Source organism: Monodelphis domestica, chromosome 1, assembly GCF_027887165.1.
Source record: "Monodelphis domestica isolate mMonDom1 chromosome 1, mMonDom1.pri, whole genome shotgun sequence".
Taxonomy (NCBI): Eukaryota; Metazoa; Chordata; class Mammalia; order Didelphimorphia; family Didelphidae; genus Monodelphis; species Monodelphis domestica.
The window spans coordinates 339,920,807-339,939,133 of NC_077227.1; the positions used below are offsets into that span (position 1 = coordinate 339,920,807).

At 39.7% G+C, this 18,327-nt stretch overlaps 3 protein-coding genes across 3 annotated transcripts; all 3 read left to right on the forward strand.

Annotated features, from left to right (window-relative positions):
• Positions 1–1,503: 1,503 nt before the first annotated feature.
• Positions 1,504–6,979, forward strand: LOC130457211 (protocadherin gamma-B1-like). The gene is made up of 2 exons (XM_056816547.1): positions 1,504–3,909; positions 6,743–6,979. Exons 1-2 carry the CDS (start codon positions 1,504–1,506, stop codon positions 6,977–6,979), a joined length of 2,643 nt encoding a protein of 880 aa, XP_056672525.1.
• Positions 3,916–12,836, forward strand: LOC130458217 (protocadherin gamma-A1-like). Its single transcript, XM_056821735.1, has one exon. It carries the CDS (start codon positions 7,016–7,018, stop codon positions 9,434–9,436), a length of 2,421 nt encoding a protein of 806 aa, XP_056677713.1. The 5' UTR covers positions 3,916–7,015; the 3' UTR covers positions 9,437–12,836.
• Positions 12,837–14,337: 1,501 nt separating this feature from the next.
• On the forward strand, positions 14,338–17,109 carry LOC100027619 (protocadherin gamma-B4). Its single transcript, XM_056816553.1, has 2 exons — positions 14,338–14,503; positions 14,738–17,109. The coding sequence occupies exons 1-2, from the start codon at positions 14,338–14,340 to the stop codon at positions 17,107–17,109; spliced, it is 2,538 nt and encodes an 845-aa protein (XP_056672531.1).
• The last annotated feature ends 1,218 nt before the right edge of the window (positions 17,110–18,327 follow it).

The following is an 18,327-nucleotide window of genomic DNA, read 5'->3' on the forward strand; positions in this document are numbered from 1 at the left end:
AAGAATTAGTATGGGCAGCCCATTGATGTAATCCATCAGAACACATATCTAGAAGAGGCATGAGAGACTGACATTTTATAGGAATTAGAACTATTTAGGACTAGATCACATCTAAAAACTTATATTGTGAATTATTTTTAAAACTGAATATACATGTGACATTAGAAAGGAACCCTCATGGTAATAAACTTAAAGAGGCATTAATGTATTGATTAAGGAGCATAACATATATGGCATTAATGGAAATAGTGATCAACTAAAGTTTGTATTTCCTACATGGTAAGTATTTGGCAAATATATGGATGAAAGAATCATTTGGTAGAATGAACAAAAGAAGGAAATAAAAAACCAAAGAGTTGACAAAACTTAACCTCTTCTATATAAAGGGAACAAGTTCTGAGAACATACTTTCAAACAAACACATCAATCTAAAATTTTCTAAAATAAATTCATTGAGGAAAGGTAAATATTTCAAAATTGCTGAAAGTAGCACTTCCAAACAGCATCTTTTGAGATGTACATTGAGAGGCATCCTGGTTGGTGGATAGAAAGAGCTAGACTCCAAGCCAAGAAGGCTTGTACCAGCTCTGAGATATATTGGCTATAGATAGATCATTTAACTTCTCAGTGCTCTAAGAAACTCTCTAAGACCATAAGCTTCAGATAAGGCAGAGACCTGCATTATTGGAAGGAATTTCCTCATCTAGTTCCTACAATCTTTACCAAAGAAATCACACACCCAATATCAAATACATGCCTTCTTTTATTTTTCCTCCCAGGGATCCTGTGAGGTAAATAGTAGTAGTAGTAGAGTCTGGGAAGCCGAGAATGACGATTGTCTTTGTGCATTATCATCTATTGATGTACATAGTATTACTAACCACAGTTCACAAAAATAATAAAACTGAAGGTCTGAAAGATTGTGATTACAGGCAGCATTATTCCGTGGAAAGAACGATGGTTTCGGATTCAGAAGACCTAGGTTTAAATCATAGCTCTCTCTTGCCAGCTGCATGACCATGGACAAGTTACTCGATCTTTCTGGACTTCCTTATCTGTAAAAGGAGAGGTTTAGACTAAAAAAACCTCTTTAAGATTCCTTCCAATTCCAAATGTATAAAATTATGATCTAGCCCCCATGACTTGCCTGTAGCTAATAAGACTCAAAAGCAAGATATCAACCCAGGCTTCTTCTGATTTGGAGCCCTGCACTCCACCGGATCAGGCTCAAAACGAGTTTTATTCACCTGCGACTTGCTGAAGTTCTTTGAACAGACACAGGGCGCCGCTGTCCGCCAATGCCAAGTCAGAAGTAAAAGAGCACCCCTGGAACCTCTCAGAGTTGGTTTTTTTGCAGTCAGAAGGAGCCCATCTCAAGCTCGCAGCTCATAGATTCTGCCCCTGAAGAGACATTGCCTTTCTTTTTCATGAGCTTTTACAGTTCGGTGTTTGAAACAAGACGTTTCGGAGACTGGAGAAGCAGTGGAACTGAGAGACTGAAAGATGGAAATGATCACTGAGCAAAGGAGCCAGGCCTTGTTCCTCTTCTTGGGGTCTTTGTTCTGCCGGGCGCTTTCCGAGCATATCAACTACTCAATTCCTGAGGAGATGGCGAAAGGATCGGTGGTGGGGAACATCGCCAAGGATCTGGGACTGGAGATCCGGGATTTGCCCACTCGGAAGCTCCGGGTGAGTGCAGAGAGGGAATACTTTAGTGTGAGCGAAGAAAGCGGGGATTTGCTGGTCAGCGACAGAGTAGACCGGGAGGAGATCTGCGGGAGGAAGCTTGTGTGTGCTCTGGAATTTGAAATGGTGGCTGAAAACCCTTTGAACTTTTACCGTATAACTGTAGTGATAGAGGATATTAATGACAATCCTCCGCGATTCAGTAGAAATATCATTGACTTGGAAATCAGCGAGATAGCGCTTCCTGGAGTAACATTTACACTGGAATCTCCTCAGGATCCAGACGTAGGTGTGAATTCGCTACAGCAGTATTTTCTAAGTCTTGATCCCCATTTCTCGTTACTGCCAAAGGAAAATCCAGATGGCAGTAAATATGCAGAATTAGTATTGGAAAAGCCTCTGGACAGGGAAAAACAGAGTTCCTATAGCTTGATCCTGACAGCTGTGGACAGCGGGATCCCAGTACGAAGTGGCACAGTAGAAATCCGTATCAACGTCACGGATGCCAATGATAACTGGCCCGTCTTTAGCCAGGAAATCTACAGGGTCATTCTGCAAGAGAGCTTGCCTCCTGGGTCCTCTGTGCTTCAAGTGACTGCCACGGACCAGGACGAAGGGAACAATGCGGAAATTACTTACTCTCTCAGCACAGTAGAGACACTGAAACACTTGTTCAAACTGGATAGTAGAAGTGGGGAACTAACAACTAAAGGAATACTCGATTTTGAAAAAGGAGAGGGCTACACTCTTGGAGTAGAAGCAAAGGATGGAGGAGGCCATACTGCTTTCTGTAAAATTCAAATAGAAATTCTAGATGAGAATGACAATGCCCCTGAGGTGACCTTCGCCTCCGTATCCAATCATATACCTGAAAACTCCATGCCTGGAACTGTGGTAGCCCTAATTAAAACAGTGGATCCAGATTCTGGTATAAATGGAGAAATATTCTGTCGTGTAAAAGATAACATTCCATTTAAAATATCTTCTTCCACTAACAACTTGTATAAATTAGTTACGGATGGTGCCTTAGACCGTGAAGAGATCCCAGAGTATAACATTACTATAATCGCCACAGACAAGGGAAATCCACCTTTGACCACTAGCAAAATTCTGACCCTGCACATTACAGATGTCAATGACAATCCCCCCGTTTTCCTCCAATCTTCCTATGTAGTTTATGTCCCTGAGAACAACCCCTCTGGAACCTCTATCGCCTGTGTCTCAGCCACTGACTTGGACCTGGAGGAGAACGGCAGAGTGTCCTATTCTATCGTCAGTAGCGACCTGGAACCCCTGCAACTGTTTTCCTATGTTTCTGTCAATAGTCACAGCGGACACATCTTCGCTCAAAGCTCTTTCGACTATGAACAGGTCCACACCTTTGAATTGACTATACAGGCCCGTGATGCCGGCTTTCCCTCTCTCAATGCCAATGTCACAATGCAAGTGTTCATCGTGGACAGCAATGACAATGCTCCAAATATCCTCTACCCTGCTCTGGGGCCAGACAGATCTGCCCTCTTCGATATGGTCCCTCGATCAGCTAAGCCAGGCTATCTGGTCACCAAGGTAGTCGCTGTAGATGCTGACTCAGGGCATAATGCCTGGCTGGCCTACCGGGTGCTGCAGGCCACAGATCAGGGACTCTTCAGCCTGGGGCTACGCACAGGTGAGGTCAAGACTGTAAGGGCTTTAGCTGAAAGAGACGTTTCCCGGCACCGTCTTCTGGTGTCTGTGCAGGACGAAGGCCAGCCCCCTCTCTCAGCCACCGTGCTTCTGCATCTGGTCTTTGCTGACAGCCTACAAGAGGCGCTGCCGGAGATGAAGGAGGATCTTCCGCCTGCCCCAGAATCTCAATCTGAGCTACAATTTTACTTAGTTGTAGCTTTGGCTCTCATCTCTGTGCTATTCCTCATCACCATTACTCTGGCAATTGCCCTTCAGTTAAGAAGGTCATCAAATCCTTCAAATCTGAGCTGTTTTCGGGTGGATCTTTGTTCTAAGACTGGTTCCAATGTCCCCACAAACTACAGTGAGGGGACTTTACCGTATTCTTACAATTTGTGTGCAGCTTCGGAAGTGGGGAAAATGGAATATAATTTTCTTAAACTGACTGGGGAAATGGCTCCCTTGCAAGATTTACTCTCTAATGATCCCTCCTTGATCTTAAGTACCAGCGATGAAAACAAAAAGATCATCTCTGACTTGGTTATCTCATCTCACGTGAGTTTCTTAATTCACTTTTATTTTAATGTTAATATTTCACGTTAATTGTCGAGTTTTAAACATTAGAATAGTGTAATCTCTCCTGCTCTGAAAATGAAAAAAATTATCACCTAACAACTCCCACTTACAAGGGAATATATTCTGGTACCTACACTAAAGCCATTAGGTTCTTGAAGGCTATGCTCCACAAACACACTCTCTCATAACTTGTGGCAAGCGGAAGACTTCAAGTATTGTCGGATAATAGCCTGTATTTGTACTATAAGAAGATATCCCCAGTTAAATTCAGAGAGTGTTATCTCTGACTCAACTTTTGCATAAATAATTGTTTTTACCACACCAACTCTCCACTACTGTGTACAAAGTTTCTAGCTTCCAGGGTAGGAAGAACATTCATGCACCAGTCTTTGAAAAGTTGGCTTATATACATTTTTTGTAACAAAATAAGAAATAATTTTCAGAAATAACAAAAAATTTCAGAGTATTCTCTTCACATCCTAGGATTTTCCCTATTCAGGCATATGTACTATTTAAACTTCAAACAAGATGGGAAAATGTAGCTTTCCAATCGAGGTTTCTACTTTTAAGTTTGTCAGGGATATTGGCTTGGGTTTATTGCTTAACTTAATACTTTTAAAATTATTATGTATATCAACATTCCCTCCTCCAATGTGTTCCTGATCAAATATTCTCTAGACAATATAAGGAAATGGTATTGTGATTATTCATGTTCTGGCAAAAAAAAAAATCCTTTTGAACAGATACTGTTGGAAATGCTGGTTTTGTGCCTAACAGAGATAATGAAGTCTGAATGTTTTGGAAATATGAACAGTAAGCCTAATTTTCTCAGGTCTTTTGACTATGTTAACATAGTGTAGAAATCCGTAGCTCACAGATTCATTCTATTCTATTGTGTACTTATTGTGATTTTATGTCACCTTTTTTATATTCTCTAGTTTAGCAAGAATAATTCAGCTATTAATTCTTGTAATTAAAAAAATTGTGAATAGCTTTGTCACTATTACTAAGGCTTAAAAGAAATTTCCAGGATCTGGTTCTTTTTTTGAAAAATATCTGAGTTTTGGAAGCAGAAATACTATTATAATAGTTTCCGTTTCTAAGGCATATAAGATAGGGGAATGGGCATGAGAATAGACACACTAAACAAATAGTATTTTTAAAGAACTGTGGGTTTATTTATGATAAAGAAGGCATATATATGCATACATACTATACAAATGTATCAGTTCAATTCACACAATACAATACTGTGGCAACTACTGCCTAGGTGGATAGAGTGCTAGTCCTAGAATCAGGAAGACCTGAGTTCAAGTATAACCTCAGGCACTTAATAATTGTGGTCATGGGCAAGCCACTTAACTGTTCTCTACATCAGTTTCCTTAACTGTATAAAGGAAATCATAATAGGACCCAAATCACATGGTTATTGGGGGATGAAATCCAAACCTTCCCCAATTTCTGGATCTGTATTAAACAGCAAATGTGATGACTAAGCTTTTCTCAAATAAGGACAGAAAATAAAATGAAAACCTCAGGAAAACAAATAAACAGACAACCTCCACTTCCTGAAGAGATGTTATTGTTTCTATGTCACTTAATTCCTTTTTTAAGAGAACATGGGAAGATTGATTTGCATTGGGAATTTCTGGAATGGTTCTATGGAGTCTTGTGATGAAAAATAAGAAAATGAAATTCCCTAGGAAGAAAAATAGAAATAACCACAGGATAAGGAATTTTAGAGTTGGAAAAGACTCCAGCAGCCAACCAGTCCAACAAATATTCAAAAAAGAATTTCCAACTACAGCATATTTCACCAGTGGTCATCCTGTCAGTGTTTCAAATCTCCAATGAGGAGGGAATACACTGCATCCAAAGGCAACCCAGCCCACATCAGGATGGCTTTAATGGTTAGGAAGTTTCTCCTAGAATCAAGTCTAAATTTGCTTCTTTGCGCTTCTGTCACCTAGGGTCAAATAGAACCAATCTAATCTATCTTGCATAGTATAGTTTTTTAACTACTTGAGTACATCTTTGATACTCTCTGGTGTTCTTTCTTCTCTGGGCTACACATCTCGAATTACTTCAGTTGAACTGAAACTGTGAACCTTTCCTCATCCCAGTTACTCTCTTCTGAATACTCTGAAACTTATCAATATCCTTCCTAAATCATGACACCAAGAACTGAAGACAGCATTCCAGATGGTGTCTGAGCACTGAAGAGCACAAAAGAATTATCATCTTATTTCTAGAAAGTTGTTTCTCTTATGGAGTGCAAAATTTCATTGGTTGGCTGTTGCATCATGCACAGCTAGCTCACATTGGGCTTGCAGAATACCTAGATCTTTTTCAAACTATTGTCATATCATTCCCTCAAGCATCTTGCACTTGTGATGTTGATTTATTGAACCACGTGTAAGACTTTGCACTTGATCTTATTGACTTCTATCTTCCTAGATAAAGCCCAATGCTTTAGTCCTAGAAAGGTGTTTTGGGATCTTTATTCTTTCCTACAGTGGATTACATATTTCTCCAGCTTCGATTCACCTGAAAATCTGATAAATATGCTGTCATATCTGGCCTTTACCCAAGTCATAAATAAGAAGTGTTAAACAGCTTACTGTCAAACAAAGCTGGTTTAACCAAAAGAAAGCGCAGGCAGTAGCTACAGATACTTACAACTTGCTTGTATCTTCACTGCATTTCAGATACGAGATAATAAAGATACTGTTTTAATTATGTTTAAAAGAAATAAAGGAACTTTTAAAGAACGAAGATGTTAAACAGTTTTCTTTATCTGCTGGTGCGGTAGTCGTTTGAGACTCAGGGCGTCGCTGTTCACCATTCAAGGAAAAAAATACATTCAGAGATCCAGCTAGACCATCCCCGCCTCCATTTCTACGGCAAATCAGACATACAGGAGCAGAGGTTGCCCGGAAATTCAGCCCCCAGTCACCACCACCAGTCCTCTGAACTCAGAAATCCACTGGTAAATGCTGATTGCCTCAACTCTGTGGAACTCGTCACTATTCTGGAAATAGTACTCTAGAAAGAATACACGAAACAATTCTGCCGTGCTACAACAATGGCGGCTGGACAGAGGTTCGGGGATGACAGAAGGCAAGTTGTTTTATTTTGCTTTCTCCTGGGGGTGTTTTGGGAGACTGGAGCCAGGCAGATCCTCTACTCGGTGCCCGAGGAGATGGAGAAAGGCTCCTTTGTGGGCGCTATCGCCAAGGACCTCGGGCTGGAGCCGTGGGAGCTGTCGGAACGAGGAGCACGGATCTTGACCGGAGGCAGGACTCAGCCTTTTGTATTGAATGTCAGAAGCGGCAGTTTAGTCACGGCAAACAGAATAGACAGGGAAGAGCTCTGCGCCCAGAGTGTACAATGTTTGATAGGCTTTGAGCTTCTGTTTGAGGACAGAATGGATCTGTATTCCATAGAAGTGGAAATAAAAGATATTAATGACAACACCCCTCGTTTCCAGACACAAGAATTAGACGTAAAAATCAATGAAAATGCAGCTCAGGGAACGCAATTTGGGCTTCCCAGTGCGTGGGATCCTGATGTGGGAGTGAACTCTCTTCAGAATTACCAATTGAATCCAAGTGATCATTTCTCTCTACTTGTGCGAACTGGAGACGACGGGGCCAAGTATCCGAGACTCGTGCTGGAGCAGGCCCTAGATCGAGAAGAAGAGCCTGTTTACCTCCTCATCCTCACGGCCTCAGATGGGGGAAATCCAGCCCTTTCTGGCACCTGCCGCATCCGAATAATTGTCTTGGATTCAAATGACAACGCTCCAGTGTTTACTCAATCTGTTTATCACGTGAGTGTACCAGAGAATGTACCCGTCAGAACTATGTTACTCAAGGTGAACGCTACTGATGAGGATGAAGGAATCAACGGGGAAGTGACATATTCATTCCAGAATCTTAAAAGACCATTTTCAGATATTTTTTACTTAGAGTCCCATACAGGGGAAATACTAACTAAGCAGTCATTGGATTATGAGAAAGTCAGGCTTTACGAATTAGAAATTCAAGCTAAAGATGGGCCAGGGCTCTTTGGGAGCGCCAAAGTCGCTGTTAAAGTCACGGATGTGAATGATAATGCCCCAGAAGTGACAATCACCTATTTCACCAACTCAGTCTCTGAAAACGCTCCACCTGGAACAATTGTTGCCCTGTTCAATTTGCATGATCGAGACTCTGGAGAAAATGGTCACGTCATTTGTTCGATTCCGGCTAATCTGCCTTTCAAACTCCAATGGTCTCTTAATAATTATCAACGTTTGGTGACAGAAGGAATTCTGGACAGGGAGCAGATCTCTGAATACAACATCACTGTGACGGCTTCTGATCAGGGTACTCCATCTCTTTTTACAGTTACTCAACTTTCTCTGAGAGTCATAGACATTAATGACAACCCTCCTAGCTTTAGTCAAACATCGTATTCTGCCTACATTCCGGAGAACAACCTCAGAGGTTCATCTATTTATTCCATAACAGCCCATGACCCCGACAGCGAAGAAAATTCCCGTATTACTTATTCCATTGAGGGTGACGTTCAAAGGAACTATGTCTCCATCAACTCAGAGACTGGAGTCCTCTATGCTCTTCAATCCTTCGATTATGAACAGTTTCAAGATCTGCAACTACAAGTAATAGCTCAAGACTCCGGAGACCCTTCTCTCAGCAGCAACGTTTCTTTAATTCTGTTCATTCTGGATCAGAATGACAATGCCCCCGAAATCCTGTACCCCACTTTTCCCACGGATGGCTCTACTGGAGTTGAGTTGGCCCCTCGCTCTGCAGAACCAGGCTATTTGGTAACCAAAGTAGTGGCAGTGGATAGAGACTCAGGACAGAATGCTTGGCTGTCTTATAGACTTCTCAAAATCACTGAACCTGGGCTCTTTTCCGTGGGACCACACACTGGGGAGATCAGGACTTCCAGGGCCTTCATAGACAAAGATACCCTTAGGCAGAAGCTGTTGATTGCAGTTACAGACAATGGAGAACCTTCTCTATCAACCACAGTCAGTATCACAGTAGCAGTGGCTGACAGCATCCCAGAGATATTCTCTGACCTCAGCAACCTAGAAACTGCTAAGTCTTCAGATGACTCTAGCCTCACGTTTTACCTAGTCATTGCTGTAACTATTATGTCCTGCTTGTTCTTCATTTTCATCATCATCTTACTGACCTTCAGACTGTGGCAATGTAGGACATCACAATTGTTGGAATCAAGTAATGGCTATGTTGGAAGTGTTCCTGACACTCAGTTTGCAGGCATTGAAGGAGTTCGAACTTTTCTTCAGACCTATTCCCACCAGGTTTCCCTCGGCACAGATTCTCCGAAGAGTCAGTTGATCTTTCCCCAACCCAACTATGCAGACACTCTCCTAAGTATTCAGAGCTGTGATAAAAAACAATCTCTATCAACAGCCAGAGAATTGCAAGAATGCAAAGATAAATCTACTTTTATTCAAGTGAGTTAATTCTTTCCTAAACTTGGCTCTGAAGGGAAATATTTCATATTCATGAGGTTTGGGCTCAGCTTTCTTTTTTTAATATAGGTTGTTAAAGTTTTCATTTAAAAGATATTTTTTTAAATGTTGAATTTGGTTTGATTTACAGTTTAGAATATGAACTATGTAGGATGTCATTCTTTATGTTTTTATTTGCTTTGGGGATGAGATTCTTCCATATTATTTAGCCTATATTTCCACTATTTTAAATTTTATTTTATTTTCAGTTTTATTGACATCTTTTGTTTAAATCACATTTGTTCATGAATATATTCTTTACCCTGCCATCCTTCCCTAGGAAATCATCAAAGGCAAAAAAAAAAAAAGCGCTAGGTTTTCAACAAACCAGTAAGTCTATCAACCATTAAAGGAAAAAAAAAACAATTTATGTAACATCTCATACCTATAGTCTCTTCTAAGAAGGGAGGTAGTTGCATTTTCTGGATTCTTCTCTATGGCCAAATTTGGGCATTATACTTACATGGCATTTAACACCTTTTATTTTGTTGTTTCCATCTGATTTGTAGAAGTTATGTGTATTGTATTCCTGATTCTGATTACCTCACTTTGCATCACTTTATATGTTTTTGCATATTCCTTGAATTCTTCATTATCATAAACATATGCTTCTTTCACAAATGAATGACTTTTTGACATTCATTTTTCTTTCAAGTTTTAAGTCCTCTAACTTACTCTAGGCCCTCTCTCTCTCATTGAGAAGACAAGAAATATGGTACTCCTCATCCATGTGTCAGCATACAAAATATATTTCCACATTAGCCATGGTTGCATCCCACCCAAAAAATCAAGAAAAATAAAGCAGCTAAAGATGTATCTTCAGGCAGAGTTTATTAGTTCTCTCTCCAGAGATGGACAGTATTTATTATCATGAGTCCTTTGGAATTGTCATTGATCATTGTATTGGTAAAAGTAACAATTTATTCACTTTATTTTTAAATATTTTCCCATATTTATATAATTCATTTTCTTTACCTCCCTTCTCTCCCCCTCCAAAAGCTGACAAGCAGTTCCATTGGGTTGTACAAACGTTGTCACAAAGTAACAATTGATAATCATTACAATATTGCTGTTACTGTTTACAATGATATCCTGGTTCTGCTCACTTTGCTTTGCATCAGTTAATACATTTCTATGATTTTTTCTCAAACTATCCTCCTTGTTACTTCTTACAGCACAATGTATTCCATCACAATCATATTCCACAACTTGTTCAGCCATTCCTCAAGTGATGTGCATCCCTTCAATGTCCAATTTTTTGCCACCAAAAAAGAGCTGCTATAAATATTTTTGTAGTTATAGGTGCTTTCCCCTTTTAAAAATCTCTTTGGGATACAGACCAAGTAGTGTTATTGCTGGATCAAAGGGTATGTAAAGTTCTATAGCGCTTTGGGCATAGTTCCAAATTGTTCTCCAGATGATTATACACTTTGGGCATAGTTCCAAATTGTTCTCCAGATGATTATACTAATTCAAAACTCTACCAACAGTACATTAGTATACTTATTTTCCCACAATCCCTCTAGCATTTGTCATTTTCCTTTTCTGTTCTTAGTCAATCTTATGGGTGTGAAGTGATAGCCCAAAGCTGTTTTAATTTGCATTTCTCTAATTATTAGTGATCTAAAGCATTTTATATGACTATTGATAGCTTTAATTTCTTCTGAAATTTTTGTGTTCATATCCCTTCACTATTTATCAATGGGAATGGAATTTGTTTTTATAAAATTGACTCAAGTCCCTATATATTTGAGAAATTAGGCCTTTATCAGAGAAACTTGCTGCCAAAAAAAATTTTTTTTGCCCCACTTCCTGCTAACCTTCTAATGTTGGGTGCATTGGTTTTGTTTACCTTAATTTAATGAAATCAAAGTTATCTATTTTGCTTCCTGTGATCTTCTCTATCTCTTGTGTAGTCGTAAAATACTCCTCTGTCAGATCTGACAGGCAATTTTTTCCTAGGCTCGCCTAATTTGTGTATATCATCTTTTATTTCTGAATTATATAACCATTTTGATCATATCTTGGTATATGGTGTGAAAGGTCCATCTGTACCCAATTTCTGCCAGATTGCTTTCCAGGTTTCCCAGCAGTTTTTGTTGAAGAATGAATTCTCACCCAAATATTTTGGATCTTTGAGTTTATCAAACTCTAGATTACAATGTCCATTTATTCTGCATATTGTACGTGTAATCTATTCCACCAATTTCTTCCACCCTATTTCTTATCCAGAACCAGTTTATTTTTATGATTATCACTTCATAATGTAGTTTTAAATCTGGTACTGTTAGATTGTCTTTCTTGATTATTTTTTCATTTTCTTGAGATACTTGACTTTTTGTTCTTCTAGTTGGGTTTTGTTATTTTTTCCAGCTCTATAAAATAATTCTTTGGTAGTTTGGTATGGCATTGAATAAGTAAATTATTTTAGAATTGACACTTTTATTGTATTGGCTACAGACCTACCTGTGAACAGTTAATGTTTTTCTAGTTGTTTAGACCTATATTTATTTGTATAAAAAAAAATGTTTTGTAATTGTGTTCCTATAGTACCTGAGTTTGTGTTGGTAGGTAGACTTCCAAGTGTTTTATAATGCCTGCAGTTATTTTTAATAGAATCTATCTTTCTATCTCTTCCTCCTTAGTTTTGTTGGTAATATAGAGAAGTGCTGATAATTTATGTGGATTTATTTTACATCCCATAACGTTGCTATAAAATAAACTTTTAAGTTTGTTTTCTATAGTTCTCTAAGTATGGATCATATCATCTGCTAAGAGTAATAGTTAGTTTTGTTTCTTCTTTACCTATTCTTTTTCCTTCAATTTCTTTTTCTTGTCTTATTGCTTTAACTAACATTTCTAGTACAATATTGAAATAATAAAGGTGATAATGGTCATCCTTGATTCACCTCTGAGCTATTGGGAAGACTTCTAATTTATCTCCATTACCAAAAAAAAAATCCTCCTCTTGGTTTTAAATAGATGTTATTCATCATTTTAGGGAAAGCGCCATTCATTCGTATGCTTTCTAATGATTTTTAAAAGAACAGGTGCTTCATTTTGTCAAAAGCTTTCCCTGCATCTTTCGACAGAATAATATAATTTTTGGTGTTTTGTTATTGATGTGATCAATTATTTTCAGTTTTCCTAATATCGAGCCACTCCTGCATTTCTAATATAAATCCCACCTGGTCATAGTGTATGATCTTTATGAATGAATGAGTAATTGAATGTGTCCATAAGTCTACTTAATTACTAATTCATGTAAGAAGCATATGTTAACTTGCCTATGTTGTACCCCTTGGTTTTTACAACCTATTTCTTAAATGAAGCATTAAAGGTGACTTGTTTAGCTTTTTCTCTGAGTAGAATTACAATTGCATGACTACAGAAAGTTAGAAGCACCTGAGCAAATCATTCAGAAGAAGCTTAGGGATAGGGTCTGAACAACAAAAATCATTGTATGTACTGTTTCCCAAACAAAAGGATGAATTTTGCTGAATAAATGAAATCAACGAAAATAGGGATCAAACCCTGAAGCTATTTAATTGTGTATTCATACAAAATTTGCATGTAATTCAATGGCTGCCACATTAGATATTTACTTTTTATTTATTAAATAACTATCCCTATGATCTTGAAAAGAATACAGTTGTGGGTCTTCTAGTAATTTGCATGTAAAAATAACCGAGTTTCCCCATTTTATTTCTCTGTAAAATGCAAAATTTATCCCCCCCAAAATGTAAAATTGCAAACCTGCTCTAGTAATGGAGGATAATATCACTTGTGGGGAAATGTTATGACAGCGTTCCTGGTTTAGGAAATTCCTGACAAACTGAGAGAAAATCATAAAAAAATAAACTTACGGGGAAAAGTATTCTACTGTTCCACTCCCAACCCCAAAGAACTCCATAAAATTTTTAAGAGACAGAATTAAGGTATTCAAAGAAGAGGAGGGAACTTATCAGACAAATTACCTCCATGCTTTTTAACCCAATTCAGACCGGCCAGGCTGATAACTTTCCCTAGAGTGTAAAAATAGTCCAAATAAACTTTCAGTGATCTTGATCCTGTATAACGCCCACCTCACTACGCAGTGGCAAAAATAGAAACTTACTAAGTTCTTATTTAGTGAGTTCACACCATCGTGCCTGAAATAATTTCCTAGGAACTTGGGAGATTTAAGTGCCTTCCCGTGGTCAAATACTGTAGAATTGATGTAAGTATTAGGAAATATTAGAAATTGTGCATTCAAACATTACTTTCTGCTTCATGAAGAGAGTACTTTTCTTAATTGGGAACAAAATGTGTAACTATAACTACGACAGGGGCGATAGAATGCTTTTGCTTTGAGTCTCGATTTTGTGAGGTAAGTGCATTATTATCTTCCTTTGAAGAAATAAGATTTGGAGAGTCTTTTGCCCAATCACAGTCGATTAGTTCTTAAGACAAGATTTGAACTCACCAATCTATCCCCCATGGCATAGTTTTCAGTTTAATTCGGTTAACACAGATTTCATCAGTGGTGGGGCGCTACAGCAAGTGTGCATTATTTCTGTGTGGAATTAAAATTAACTCATGCTGAAGAAACCTTGCCCTTGAAAAAAGAACAAAAATCTATCGAATGAATGTATTGTAACTAGTATCAGAGATTCCTCAACGGGGGAAAAACACTTATGGATCTTCTGAAATTCTTTAAAGAGTATACATACATATATGTATATATATACACATATGTATGTATGTATTCATGTATGTACAAAAATATATACGAAATTATGGGATTCCATATTCCAAAACACTGAATTGCTTTAATGGGCAGAAGCTTAAAATAATTTTTAGTGGATATGCTGATGCCGCAAAGGCTGCAGTTTCCAGTGAGTTCACTGAGTGCCGCTGTTGGCCAGAGCAGAGGCAGAGCTGAAACCGAGATCCTTTTATTGGAACTTCCTGCTGGGCGATTCTATGCTCAGTCGCCCGACTTACATCCCAGAGAAGAGCCAGTATTCGCTTCCTGGGGCTCGCTATACGGGACACAGCCCCCAAAATAACTGAATTCGTCACCACTCAAAGTAGGAGTAATTACCTTTATCTCAGAAACTCTTGGGATTCCACTGAGGATTGGAAACGCTAAACCAGCCTTCCCTGAGTGGGAGAGACAGCTGTATAGAGTAAGAAAAATGGAAAAAAACTCTGGCAGAGCACTGAAATCGCAGGTACTGTTTTCTTTCTTCTTGTCTTTGTTCTGCCTAGCACTTCCAGAGCCAATCCGCTATTCTATTCCAGAAGAAATGGTGAAAGGGTCTGTGGTTGGGAATCTCTCCAAGCATCTAGGGTTGGAGTTCCGTGATTTGCAGTCTCGGAAACTGCGGATTAGTGGAGAAAGAGAATACTTTGCTGTAAGCACAGAGACTGGGGAACTAGTGATCAAAGAAAGAATAGACCGAGAGCAGCTATGCGGGAAAAAGCCTGTGTGTGTCCTCGATTTTGAAACAGTTGCTGAAAATCCACTAAATTTTTTTCACATAACTGTGGAGATAGAGGATATTAATGATCATTCGCCACAATTCAGTCAAGATACTTTTGATTTGCAAATCAGCGAGTCTACACTGCCAGGAGCTAGGTTTATCCTAGTTTCAGCACAAGATGCAGATGTCGGCAGCAATTCTCTGCGAGAATACCAACTCAGTCCCAGCACTGACTTCTCACTAGTGAATAGGCATAATAAAGATGGCAATAAATATCCAGAATTGGTATTGGAGAAGTCCCTAGATCGGGAGACACAGAATTCTCATCAGTTGTTCCTGACTGCTGTGGATGGTGGGGACCCTGCTCGAAGTAGCACGGCTCAGATCCGTATAAATGTCACAGACGCTAACGATAACGCCCCAGTGTTCAGCCAGGACGTTTACAGGGTCAGTCTTCCCGAGAATCTTCCCCGGGGTTCCCCGGTGCTTAAGGTGACAGCCACCGACAAAGATGAGCTGGTCAACGCAGAAATCACCTTTTCTTTCCGAAGTACAGGTCAAGACTTCTGGTACGTATTCGATCTAGACGCTAATAGCGGGGAGATTACAACTGCAGAGAGTATCGATTTTGAAAAGAACAAAGACTACTCTTTAGTGTTGGAAGCTAGGGATGGAGGTGGACTGGTTACACAGTGCACAATTGAAATTGAAGTTTTAGATGTAAATGACAATGCCCCAGAGGTACTATTACAATCCATACCCTCTGTAATTCCAGAGGACATTTTGCCCAGAACCGTGATTGCATTGATCAAAACACGTGATAAAGACTCTGGACACAATGGAGAGGTTTCTTGTGAAATAAAAGGTAAGGTCCCATTTAAAATATTGTCTTCGTCAAAAAATTCTTACAAGTTAATGACAGATGGACCCCTGGACAGAGAACGGATTCCAGAATATAACATCACAGTGATTGCCACAGACAAAGGAAATCCCTCTCTATCCACCAGCAAAATCCTCACGCTGGTTGTTGGCGACGTTAATGATAACCCTCCAGTTTTCCTACTCCCTTCTTATGTCATTTATGTCCCAGAGAACAACCCCTCTGGAGCCTCTATTGGTAGCGTCTCGGCCTCTGATCCAGATGTAGGGGAAAATGGCCTGGTGTCCTATTCCATCGTCAGGAGTGACCTCGATCTTGTGCCAGGATCTTCCTATGTGTCTGTCAGTGACCACAACGGGGACATCTTTTCTCAACGCTCCTTCGACTATGAGCAAGTCCGCACGTTCGAGGTGATTCTTCAAGCCTGTGATTCAGGATCTCCAGCCCTCTGCACCAATACCACCCTGCAAGTGTTTGTCTTGGATGGAAATGACAATTCACCAAACATCCTGTATCCCACCTTGAGCCCAGACAGCTCAGTCCTCTTTGATATGGTCCCACGCTTGGCTGAACCAGGATACCTGATCACCAAGGTGGTGGCGGTAGATGCAGATTCGGGACACAACGCCTGGCTGGCCTACCACGTGCTGCAGGCTACGGATCCGGGGCTCTTCAGCCTGGGGCTGCGCACGGGCGAAGTTCGGACTGCTAGGGCCTTAACTGGACGTGATTCTGCCCGCCACAGACTGCTAGTTTCCGTGCAGGACGATGGACAGCCCCCTCTCTCCGCCACTGTGGCTCTGCACCTGGTCTTTGCCGACAGCCTTCAGGAGGCGCTGCCAGAGATGAGGGAGGAGCGCACTGATACATTAGATCCTAACTCCGAGTTACAGTTTTACTTGGTAATCGCTTTGGCTCTAGTCTCGGTGCTATTTCTGGTCACGGTGATTCTGGTCATCGCACTGCGCCTTCGAAAATCCTCCAATCTCGACGAGTGGGGATGTTTCCGGCCAAATCTTTGCTCTAAGTCTGGATCTGGCCCTCCCGCAAACTACAGCGAGGGTACTTTGCCTTATTCCTACAATCTCTGTGTGGCCACAGACCAGGGAAAGCCAGTGTTTAATGTCCCCAAATGCAATGGTCCGCTAAACCCAGGACAGGATCTCCTTTCCTTTGATTCGTCTCGATCTTCTTATCCACCCTTTGGCATCAGTGATTCAGCTTCCTACCCAGTGAAACTAGATATGGTGAGCTTTCCTTTGATTATTTTTCATTGATGTGTTCGATTTCCACGTTTCCTCCAAAATACAGATCATTACTAGTTTGTGATTCATTGAAAGAAAGATATAGCCTATCACAAAGCTGTAATCTAGTAATCCTAATTTTGCCGTTTCAAATCTTCACTATGTCAAAGCTTTGTGTGTATTTTAGAAACAGGGCCATCAGGGTATGAGTAGGTTGACAAACTCAAGAAATGTAGTAATACTTGTCATGAGATTTTGAAAGGTAACTCCCTCCTGCTGCTCCTGGTTTCACCAAACCTTGCTAAAGAGGGGGAGAGGAAGGGAATAGCTAGTTATTATTATTTTTTATTTTAAAACACTTACCTCCTGTCTTAGAATTAATAGAGTATATTGGTTCCAAGTCGGAAGAGAGGTGAGGGCTAGGCAATGGGGCTTAAGTGACTTTCCCAGGGTCACACAGCTAAGGAAGTGTCTGAGACCAGATTTGAACCCAAGACCTCTAGTCTCTAGGCCTGGTTCTTGATCTACTGAGCTATCCAGCTGACCCCAAGCTAGTTATTTTAAAACAAATATGCATCCAAGTAGATTGTGGAGACCCAGACGTTTAAAGCAAAAGCTAAGATACATTGTGTATCTTTCTTTCTTCTCCTTTAGCTCCGTTTCCTTTCTATGCTTTTGCTAACTTCAGAGATTCTATTTTTTGTTCTCACCTGCTGAATCTATGCCAGCTTGCTGTTCAAGTTTACTTCGTGCAAAATGCACTCTAGTTTTCTGCTAGTCAAAATCAATCTGTTTTCTGGGCTTGGTTTTACTTATATGCTAAAGAAGAATATTTGTATGAAGGAAAATAAGGATTATGTTTCCACCAATATGTACAATTCCCTACCCTCATATCCATTTTTGCTTTCATTCCATACCCAGAGTTTTAAAAAATAACCACTAGTATTTTGTTGCTTGGAAACCTTAGCCCCTGGGATTAGATTAGTTCTGACCATATTTTCTTCCTTCATTTCTAAAACAGACCCCACCTCATCTTCTACCTTCCCTTAATGCTAAGGCTCCCTATCTTTTTTCTCTCTGCTCAATTAACTTCGTAAAGACTCTGCCTCTTGGCTTTCTTATGAAGTACCTAAAATTAGAACATATATTTTCAATAGTTAGCTCAATAGAAAATAAACAGTCTATAGCGCACATTCTTAAAATAGCATTGGAACACGTAGTTCTTTTTCCTCCTCTAAAAATAATTTTATT